Source organism: Anopheles ziemanni, chromosome 2 (assembly GCF_943734765.1).
Source record: "Anopheles ziemanni chromosome 2, idAnoZiCoDA_A2_x.2, whole genome shotgun sequence".
NCBI classification, from domain to species: Eukaryota; Metazoa; Arthropoda; class Insecta; order Diptera; family Culicidae; genus Anopheles; species Anopheles ziemanni.
This window is the reverse complement of record NC_080705.1, coordinates 4,447,767-4,459,219: the sequence shown is the minus strand read 5'-3', so window position 1 is coordinate 4,459,219 and position 11,453 is coordinate 4,447,767. Positions and strand designations below refer to the sequence as shown.

The 11,453-nt window shown below is 45.1% G+C and overlaps 1 protein-coding gene across 1 annotated transcript; it reads left to right on the top strand.

Moving 5' to 3' along the window:
- The first annotated feature begins 9,134 nt into the window (after positions 1 to 9,134).
- On the top strand, positions 9,135 to 10,936 carry LOC131288737 (3,4-dihydroxyphenylacetaldehyde synthase). The gene is made up of 3 exons (XM_058317913.1): positions 9,135 to 9,223; positions 9,376 to 9,610; positions 9,668 to 10,936. The coding sequence occupies exons 1-3, from the start codon at positions 9,135 to 9,137 to the stop codon at positions 10,934 to 10,936; spliced, it is 1,593 nt and encodes a 530-aa protein (XP_058173896.1).
- Positions 10,937 to 11,453: the final 517 nt, after the last annotated feature.

Below are 11,453 nucleotides of genomic sequence, written 5' to 3'. Positions count from 1 at the left end.
ATGCTAAATCGAAAGTTACAATGACTGACAAAGCACAAAAGCAGTTAAATGCCAGTACCGAAGGCAAGAATTTATCGAAAAAGCGAATCGTGCAGTTTTACAAGGAAACTAAAGACATGAAAGTGCGTGTCACGGTAGAGCTTCTTGAAATATTCATCCGCTTTAACGATTTGGAAAAGTTTAAACAATATTGGAAAGATTTCACAGTCACCAGTGACAATGTTAAAAAAGTTATAACGCTACTTTTACATGTGGCTGTCAAGCTGAATTATACGACTTTCGTGGATCATATCATTAAGAAGGCATCAAAAGAAATCTTCAAGCTAGAGGAGAACAAAGCAACGGAAACCCAGGAGCCCACCCGTTCGGTTAATTCAGAGAGAAATCACATTTTTTGGTGTTGTTTCAAATGTTGCCAAAAACGACATTACCTTGATTCACAAACGCAAAGTGAAGCGACTGACCTTCCCGTCATTACCCCGAACTCCCAGGACAAATATGAGACGATATCGGAGAGACAACCTACGAGCGCAGGGCGCCGAATTCAAAAGAACCCGTCTTCGTCCGAAGGATTTGATTCACAAACGCAAGGTGAAACATTCAAACTAGAGAAAAATGAAACCGAAAACTCCCAGGACACCTGTGCGTGTTCTTCGAAGAAACTATCCATGAACGCTGAGGGTTCATTTAAAGAGGGTGCTGAACCACAAACGCAAAGTCGAACATCCAAACTCCAGGTTACCGATCCACACACGGAAAGAGCCACATCTAACCCCGAAGATACTGTTCCACAGACGCAAAGTGAAACAATTAAATCCCAAGACAACCAGCCAGATTCCCAGAACAACCGTGAGGTTACGACGCCGAGAAAACCCACGAGCGATGAGCAACCCTGTCGTTGGTGTTGTTTTAAATGTTGCCAAAAACGACATAACCCTGAGCCAACACCCATGAGCGATGAGCCAACATCTTGGTGGCGTTGTTTCAAAATGTTCCAAAAGAAGCAGAAGCCTTCCCCTCTCAATACTAGTTCGGTCAAAGAAAATAAACTAGCTCATCATGCGGAGTTGAAAGGATTGCTAAAGACAGTATGTGAAAATGGAAACAATGCCTTACTAAAATTTCTTTTATCAAGGATAAATGATAGTAAGCTGTTGAACGAGCATCCTCTGTTGATTCTCACGATTCAAAAAATGTCCAAGATGAAGGAGAACGAGGAAATCAAGTACTTTCAGGAATGCGCGACGACGTTGATCGAGAACCACGGGAAAATTTGCATGCAAGACACGAATCCGAATAAAAACACGGCACTTCATCTGGCACTCCAGTATGAAAACTACAAGATTGCCTCACTTTTGTTGAAGGAAGGCCACGGCCTGATGGGTCTAATGAATAAGCAAAATCTAACGCCCATCGAGTACGGAACAACCGAGTTTTGGAATGATTATTTGGACAACTGCATCACAATCAAGGATAAGACTGAGTTAAGATTCAATGTGGGTTTCCTTGGGCCGCTGGCAAAAGAAGAATCAACTAACGTTAAACCCAGTAAAGCTTCGAATGTATCAAAATCGCACTTTAAATTTGTTAAACTTGTGGCCGAGATGAACGAGACACACAATTCTAAATATCGTTTCACTCGCAATGTGAACGACATGACGGCTTTGCGTTTGATTTCTCAGTCTAAGGATCGGAAGGAGTTCCTCATGCATCCAGTCATCATTGCGTTCATCACAATGAAGTGGAAGCGTGTTTGCCACTGGCACATCCTGAACCTGCTGCTCACGACAATCACAATGGGAACGTTTATGGCTTATACGCTAATGCCATGTCCATCGGGAGGATGGTATGGTGTCATGGCGGGTGTCGGAGCTTTTATAATATCGGTTCGGGAAATTATGCAGTTGTTTTTATTGGGATTGTCGTACTTCAGGCTAGAGAACGTAGTCGACATCATGAATGTGGTGTTCATCGGAATAGTATTAGGATGTGGATGCGACCGTGGTGGAGTGTGTGAATACGTGTCGAGTTTTTCATCTTTTGTGTTTGTCAGTTTGGCCCTTCAGGCAACATTTCTTCTCGGTGCAACATGGAACAATTTGTCCATTACGCTTTACATGTTCAAAACGGTCTCCAGCAGCTTTTTCTACAGTTTTCTCTCTTTTACTCCAGTAATTGTTGCGTTCGTCTGCTCTTTTTATCGGATGAATAATGATGGTATCTCGAGCAATAACGGAACTGAAAACAACTCTTCCGAAGAGAAATTCAACAGTTTTCATTCGTCGTGGGATGCTGCCATCAAGACACTGGTAATGACGACCGGTGAGTTTGAGGCGGCCAACATTAATTACGATGACGGAAGGTGGTTACTATTCGTCGCTTTCTTATTCATTGCGCCAATCGTTATTCTGAACCTGATCAACGGTCTTGCGGTCAGCGATATTACTGATATTCGCAAAGAGTCGGAGTTTATCAGCGTCTGCAAGAAAGTGAGGATGCTTGAACGATATGAGCGTGCCATAGTTGAGTCTCGTTTTGCAATGCCAGGATTTTTGCAATGGTTATTCCGTGAACCGTTATTTCCAAGTCCGTTTTTCGAGAAGTTTGAGAGCATTATATACGTGATAGTAAACGAGGAGAATAAACTGGCAATAAGCAAAAAGAAAGAGAAGAGCACTAAAGAAGCCAATGAAATCAAAGCTTCCAATAACAAGAAACCTCCTGTGACACAGAAAGATCCAGAATCAAAGAACGATCCAAATACGTCCAATAACAACGATACCGGCAACGAACCGGGCGAAGTATCGACCCCATCAGACAACGCTTCTAATGAAAACCGCGTCCGCAATGGGACAACTACAGCTTCAAATAACCAGGAGGATGTGCTAAGGAGACCCCAAGAATCAAATAACGATCGGAGTACGTCCAATAACAACGATACCGGCAACGAACCGGGCGAAGTATCGACCCCATCAGACAACGCTTCTAATGAAAACCGCGTCCGCAATGGGACAACTACAGCTTCAAATAACCAGGAGGATGTGGTAAGGACACCCCAAGAATCAAATAACGATCCGAGTACTTCCAATAACAACGATACCGGCAACGAACCGGGCGAAGAATCGACCCCATCAGACAACGCTTCTAATGAAAACCGCGTCAGCAATGGGACAACTCCAGCTTCCAATAACCAGGATGATGTGGTAAGGAGACCCCAAGAATCAAATAACGGTCGGAGTACGTCCAATAACAACGATACCGGCAACGATCCGGGCGAAGAATCGACCCCAACAGACAAAAAAACTACTCCCTCCAAAGGAAATGCTAAAATAGCTAGCAATGATCTCCAACTCATTCCTGTTTTTCCTTGGTTGCCCAGTTTTTGGCTTAAATATTACATTGGAACTCGTTGGTTTCAGTGGACCCCGTACATGCAACTTGATCAGTCGTACGTTGACAAGGCAAAGTCTATCAAAAGGAGTCAATCTAAGAATAATTCGGAGCAGATTGATGAACTCGCTTTGATCAAGATAACTTTAACTATGCACAAAAAGACTTTGAGTCTCTTCAGATCGACAGCTAGATTATCTAAAACCAATTCACAGGATGCGCAAATTAAAAAACTGAAGGGACAAATGCAAAGCATCACGCAAATCTTGAGTGATATTTAGCAAAAATTAGCTGGAAAACATGTTACAGAAGCTAAACTAACTGCCAGTACTTCCAAAATCGGCTCAGTAGACGAATAGTGCTTTTTCATATCTGAATCGTTGATTTTACCTCTTTTTTATGTAATGATAATTTAAAATATCGCTTGGTAAAAAGTGGGTTTTATTTTATTCTAAACTGGGAATTTAGCGGGATGAATAGGAATAAATAATATTATAATGTCATTCAGAGAACCAAGGCATGTTCTTATACCTGTGTTTGTACTATCTAAAAACATTGAAAAAAAAAAAATAAAATCACGTGGCAATGAAAGTAGTAGCATTACATTTACATCGAAGTAGCATATTACACTGTTTTCAGGGCCAGTTCGTCCGCATCAACCTGCTCTTTGCCGGTAGTAGGCAGTCAATTGCACGCGCAAGGCTTTCGTTTGGCATCGTTAGGAAGCACTTTGGGCTTGTTAAGTTTAACTTTGCCGTTATCGGTGGGAACGTTGGCGCGCCGAAAAAGGTATTATATTTTGAGGTAGTGGTATTCGTAGATATAGTGTAATCTTACGTATAAATAAAATAAAATAAACCGCATGCATTTGCGTAAAGCTCTGACCAACGATTTAGTTGTTCATCCGACTCCTCAAAGTGACGCTTCTTGTTCTCGAAGACCCGGGTTTGCTGTGCCCTCAGTCGTCTTTAGTGTTCCACGTTCTTACGGGTTTTGCGCTGCAGCATTCGGGATGACTCGTTCCACCATACGCCAGTGGTCATCGAGGGACATTGTGGAGGTCGCGTTATTGTGCGGTAGCGCTTCCCCATGTGCTGACGTGTAGCCCGGTAGGCCGGTGGCGTAGTGTGTTGATAGTAGCTTCCGTAGCTCCACCATGACCAGGAAGTGGACCGAGTCGACGTTTGCGCCTCTGTACCTTCGTACGGAGATAATGTCCGAGAAGTCTATTAGAACGTGGCCTATTTGGGAATATGTCTTTTGTGGTGATCTCCAGCTGAAACGAGGTTTGTGCTGGAAGAAGGTGCTACGAATGTTCATGTGCCTTGAGGATGCGAAATTTATGAGCCGGAGGCCGTTGTCGTTGGTTAGCTGGTGGACACTAAAGCTACCAATCGTAGGTTTATAGGCCTCCTCTCGCCCGACCTGAGCATTTAGGTCTCCGATGACGATCTTCACATTATGTTGTGGGCAGCGGTCGTACTCCCTCTCTAGCTGCGTATAGAAGGCGTCCTTGTCGTCATCACTGCTCCCAAGGTGCGGGCTGTGCACATTAATAATGCTCAGGTTGAAGAAACGTCCCCGTATCCTCAACCTGCACATCCTGTCGTTGATCGGCCACCATCCGATCACACGCTTCCTCATAGCACCCATAACAAGGAACGCCGTACCGAGCTCGTGCTTGTCTCCACCACTCTGGTAGCGCATGCAATCGCTACGGTAAGTAATATCGCTAGCAATTCAACTGATATTAATATCGCCAAATATGTATGCGTCGAGTTTGAGGATTATTGTTTGAAAAATGATAGCAAAAATAAGTGGTTCTTAACTAAAGAAAATGAAATAGTAGAAATGAAATATGGTTTAGAGTCCAATGATACTATTTTGATACACGGAATACCAGTCAACGATCAGAGGTTATTTTTCGAAAAACCAATAAGATCCTCCTATTTAAACATTTATGTTTCATCTTTGACACAAAATTCGCAAAATGCTCGAAATTCGTCTTGATTTCATTTAAACATTTACAAATTTTAATTCCGCAAGCATAGAACTGTTCAACGACCTTTTTAAACGGAGGCCTGTGATTGGTCGGCCCGAACCGGTCAAAATAACCGGTTCATAACCGGTTCTCCAAAACGGTTCTTCAAGGTCATAAATCCCCGGGCCAAGGTCATCGAACCGGTTCTTTCGAGCGAACCGGTTATGCCGTAAATACTCCTGGCGCCATCTGGTGGCCTCACTGGCGTCCTCTGGTGAGCGCACCCACGAACTACACATAAGATGTGCTTTTCCAAGCTTTCCAAGCTCACAGAGCTTTTATTGCGATGTTTTCCATGCGGTTTTCACAAATATCATCGAACACGTTTAGAATATTTTAGTTTTTTTTCTTGTGAAATGTGATTTCTTAAAACTAAAACCTTTTTATCGCTTCGTATAATATTGATTCATTCTTTATTTCAAATAGTTTAGCCTTGACTCATTCTTAAACTTCGACTTCTGATAAAGTCGTGTATCTGATTCTTGCTTTTCCATCAAAACTACTGATACAATCAGATGAAGAAAACAAACCTAAACAGATCAAACACCTTTAATTCCGGTGCCAAATAAAACAAAAAAGTAAAAAATTGATTCTTAAACGCCGACTAAACGGATTTTCAAAATTCATAAAGCCTACTTTTTGCCCCCCTCGAGTAGATGGAAAAAGTAGATGCATTTGCCAGCCGAATGTTTTGTATTTTGTTTCTTTTTTTATCCATTTCTTTGAATTGTTCTCACGAGGCTCCGAAAAACGGCAAAACGAAACGAAAAGTTTGAAGAAATAAAACAAAAACCTTTCCATACGACGATGAAGTTGTTACGCAGCATCCAACCGAACACCGCCAGCGATGCAATCCGATGCAATTGGGAATGCACGATGCAATTACATCAACGGGCCGCACTCATAAAAGTCCCTGCGGAACTTTACCCACCCTTCTTCTGCAAGCACCCTTTCCTCCCGCTCGCTTTGTGTGCTCTCATATGCATGGCAAGTGCAGTCGGTAGCGATTGATATGCAATTGTTTGTTTTTCGCAGTGTTTTTTTTTTACTTTCACATCGTTTTTCGCCTACGAAAAGAAATATACTGCAAAGAACAAAAACAAAAGTTGAACCAATTTTCCGAATTGGACCTTCCGTCAATAATTCAACCGCGAAAAAATGACCAAACGGTTCGCTCGTTTAATTGTATCGCCTCCGGTTTTCCACGTGTTCTCAATGCACCAACAGCTTGCAGTTTTCACTGCACTGGACAGTTCGTTCGGTGACGGTTTTTCATGATTCATTGGTTGGTTGGGTGCAATTTTTCTTTTCTTCTCTCGGAACTGGTTGATTATGCGTGCCGTTGATCAAACCTGGTACCAGAAACTTTATGACTGAATTCCCAACCCGTCCCAAGTGCCCCCGAAAGCGTGCCGGCTGTGTCGGTGTTTTGCATTTTGCTTGATGATTTAATTTTCCCGTCAACAACCTGACTCTCGCTTTCGTTTTTATTGTGGCACAGTTGTGTTTGACTTTTTGTAGTCTTAGTTTTCACCAAGTTTCTCGACGTGTTTTTTTCGTGTTGTTTGCCATTTACCACAACACACCCCAAGCTTTGTCAGCAGCAGAGCACTGAAGAATAAATATTTTTCCATCGTTTGAGTTCTCATCAAGAAGAAAGCTTCACCTCTGCTGCTACATGTGTTTAAAGGTGTCCATTTTCTTATCGCCGTGAAAGAAAGACAACAGACAGTGTTTCGCGGTCAGCTGGTCCACAGAGTAATGATACAATACCTTCACGAGATTGCATCATGGTCTGCTTATTTTTTTTCGGCCCACCATTTCGTCATTATTAGATCACTTCCGGAAAAGGATCGTCGATAATGATCAGAGGCCTCCATCGATTCCAACGTCCTCACGATTAGGTAAGACGCACCAGACACACATCAGTAGGTCAAAAGTAACTTTCTTTCGCTAATGCTAATTATAACGGGACCTCGCACCATATTAATGTTGTAGCTCGAGTTCCTTTTCTTGCCAGCTGAAGAATAATAAAAGCATGCCCATCGAAACGTTCACCCACGAGTTGGAGGAGCTTTTGAATGGGTTGAGTTCACAAGAAAGTCCGGGATACACCCCGGTACACTTGACCAAGCACCATGATTTTTATTAATTTATTTCTTCTTCCATTTTCATTGAATAATAAAAAAAACCACCATCAAAGTCTGGTGGGACTTTCGGTTTTATTTGAGCTTCCTCCATTGACTTTCGGGAAATAATTGGTGCCTGTCGTCAACGTTTAAAGCTTGCGCTTCGACGTCGATCATCCGGTTGAGTTTTTCCCCACCGAAAAGCTGATGCGCAACACTATGGGCATATTGCTGGTTGATTTTCGATAACAATTTTTGTGCAAATTCAATTTACTTGTAAGTTATTAAAATGGTTTCTACTGGAACAAACACCCGCCCCCCCCCCCCCTCTCCCCCTCTCAGGAGAACAACTCATAGCGATCGGATCACCTGCGATCACCGAATCTCATCTAATTTGGTTGGCCTATGGAGAAAAACATACAATGAAAAAACGAACAGCGTCAATTCTGTCCAGCAGAAAATTCCACTGTGACTGGCGCTTCTTCCTCGAGAGCCGTGCCTGCCTTTTTGTAACCGTTTATCATAATGATGAGGCCGATGAGGATCACTTAATTAGCATACAAGAAGACCACATAACACACCGGGTTCGAATCCAGCCGGTCGGGCCTTCATTCACACCGTTCCATCCGCCGGTACGGGGAGCGGTCTCGGGCATGGGGGAGAAAGTTTTCCCCGGTAATTCTCGCCCGGCCTCTCGAAACGACACGGGCTTTAATGAGGGTCCGAATTTTGAGGGAACCTTAAATGTGTGGCATGTTTTTTTGAAGCATATTTCATAACCTGTCGAAAATAAAATCATCACGCCGGCAGGACCTGACCGGCACCCCGAGGAGATGAGTAAAAGGGAAGGAAGGGGGCATATTGCATGGACCGTGACAAGACAAACACCTCACGTCCTCTTGAGGTTTGAGTAAGTGTCTCTTCAGAATGCAGGCAGAAAGAGGATCCAACGAACAAGGCAAGGTACCTACAATGCAATGACCCTATGGACCCCCCCCCCCCCTGACCAGAGGGAGGGAGTGAGAGAAAGAGAGGGTCCACTTTCTTCCACGAACACGTACGCCACCGAAAGGAGAGGGTCTCTTCCGGTGTTTGGGGTCCACTTGACTCCACGTGGTGAGGTAGGAGAAGTGAGTGGGGAGGGATAGGGGACCGGGTTGTTGATGTTATCATTGTGGTTGTTTGCTGCTGACCACGCTGGGCAGGTAGCGGGGACGGGGTTGGTGGTGCATGGTCAGTCGAATGGCAACGTCGTGGAAGGGGTTTTGCATAAATAAGGCTTGGCTGATCCAGAGGATCCTCAGTCTTCGGTAAGGAACGATCCCGGACACAAGTTCCCATCAGTGGCGGATAGTGCAGTGACCAGCAAACCAGCAAATAATGCAAAAGTGATCCATTCTGTGTGTCATGCAAAATAAGTGACTGTGTTGTGACCCGAAGAACCGACAAATAGACAACAGTGCGTGCAGTGAGCTTTCATTCTTCCAGAGACTGTTTGAGAGTGCACTCTGAAGTGAATTCAAGCATTACCACCGAGAGTTTGTGTGTGTGCCTATGTACTTTACCTGGCCAGGATGGCAAACATGGACATCAATGAGTTTCGCGAGTTCGGTCGGGCAGCGATTGACTTTGTGGCGGATTACTTGGAAAACATCAGAGACAGGTGCGTGCGGTTGGTCGAGGATCTTGCGATCTTTTGCTCGCAAACATTATGTGATCCTAAGAAGTGACTGCACTTTCGAACTCAACCAAGTGTTTTCGATGAGCCAACACGACATGTTTAATCATCTATTTCACTGAAATTCAACTCAACAGAGACGTCCTGCCATCGGTAGAACCGGGATATCTACACGAGATGCTCCCCGGGGAGCTCCAGAATGAGCCGGAGGATTGGAAAACGATCATGGAGGACTTCAAGCGATGCATACTACCGGGTCTAACTCACTGGCAGTCGCCGCACTTTCACGCGTTCTATCCATCGCAAACTTCGTACTCGTCGATCGTCGGGGAGACCTTGGCCGCAGGTCTTGGCGTTGTAGGATTCAGTTGGGTAAGTATTTGCTAAGGACTGTCTTCGTCCAGAGAGTCATTGCCTTTCTATTCGCAGATTTGCAGTCCAGTCTGCACCGAGCTCGAGGTGATCATGATGAACTGGCTGGGTCAACTACTCAACCTACCCAAATCGTTCCTCAACTGTGACGAAGGAAATGGAGGAGGCATCATACAGGGATCGGCAAGCGAATCCATCCTGGTTGCGGTGTTGGCCGCCCGGGAGCAGGCAGTACGACGGCTGAAGGTTGACCATCCGGAGCTGACGGATGCCGAGATCCGTGGCCGATTGGTGGCGTACACTAGTGACCAGAGTAACAGTGCGGTGGAGAAGTCGGGAATTCTCGGTGCGATTAAAATGCGTTTGTTACCGGCCGACGAGACGGGTATCTTGCGTGGGTCCACCTTTATCCGGGCGGTTGAGGAGGACGTTGCCAATGGGTTGTTCCCGGTGATTTGTGTGGCGACGGTCGGGACGACGGGAACCTGTGCCTATGACAATCTGGCCGAGATTGGACCGTACTGTAATGAGAACCGCATCTGGTTGCATATCGACGCGGCATATGCCGGGGCCGCCCTATGTCTGCCAGAGTACGCTCACATCATGAACGGAGCGGAGATGGCCGACTCGCTCAACTTCAACCTGCACAAGTGGATGTTTGTCAACTTCGACTGCTGCGCGATGTGGTTCAAGGATGCGGGCTCGGTGACGAAGTCGTTCAGTGTCGATCGGATCTACCTGCAGCACCAGTACCAGGGTCACAGCAAGGCGCCGGACTATCGCCACTGGCAGATCCAGCTCGGCCGACGGTTCCGCTCGCTCAAGGTGTGGATAACGCTGCGTACGATGGGTGCGGAGAAGATTCGCCAGCTGATCCGCTTCCACATTCAGCTCGCGAACCGCTTCGAGGAGTACGTCCGGACGGACGATCGCTTCGAGGTACTCTGCTCGACGCTCGCCCTCGTGTGCTTCCGACTGAAGGGAGACGATGCCCGCTCGAAGCAGCTGCTCGACAACATTACCCAGCGCAAGAAGGTCTTCATGATTCCGGCCACGTACCAGGGGAAGTTTATCATACGGTTCATGATTTGCGGCATCGATCCGCAGATGCACGACATCGAGTATGCGTGGAACGAGATACGATCGCAAGCCGATCTTCTGTTGGGCGTGGACCAGGACCCCAAGCAGCTCGAGACCGAGAACTCGAACTCCAGCGAAATGGCGGAAGTCGATGATGAACCGAAACTATTTGAGAAGAGCTCCGAAATTGGCAAGATAACGGAAAGTTTGAACAATTTTGCGATTTCCCACGAGAAGGGACAATAGAACGGTAACTTACCTCATGATATTCATATGCTTATTACTTTAGTGCTTCCACATACTAGACGTAAATATTCAACTGAACACAATAAATAACTGTGTCATTTTCTTAGGCGGTTTTTAGAGACTTATTCTGTTTGGAGATTTTTGTTTCTCCTTTGTGTCCGTGGTTTTATAGTTTTTGGCTTCTTCTTTAAGTTCTGGAAAACTGTTTCATACAAACAAAAGATAACCCGTACCATGATGATGAACCTTCATTATTTCAGAGTGATTCCACTTAGATGAAATAATCAACAACACAACAACAAAGAACAACAAACTTCCATGGAAGTGTTCCCCAACGGGTTTCATGCTCCGTATAGTTATTTATGTGACACGTTGCTTCATCATAGTCACCAGTGGAAGAAATGGCAAAGTTGCGTTTGCTTTCCACCATCTCCATGACAATGCAAGGAGTTTCCCAAACCCCTCACGCAACCGTTGTGTTTTTTTTTCCACCGAAAGGAACGATTCAACAAGCTGA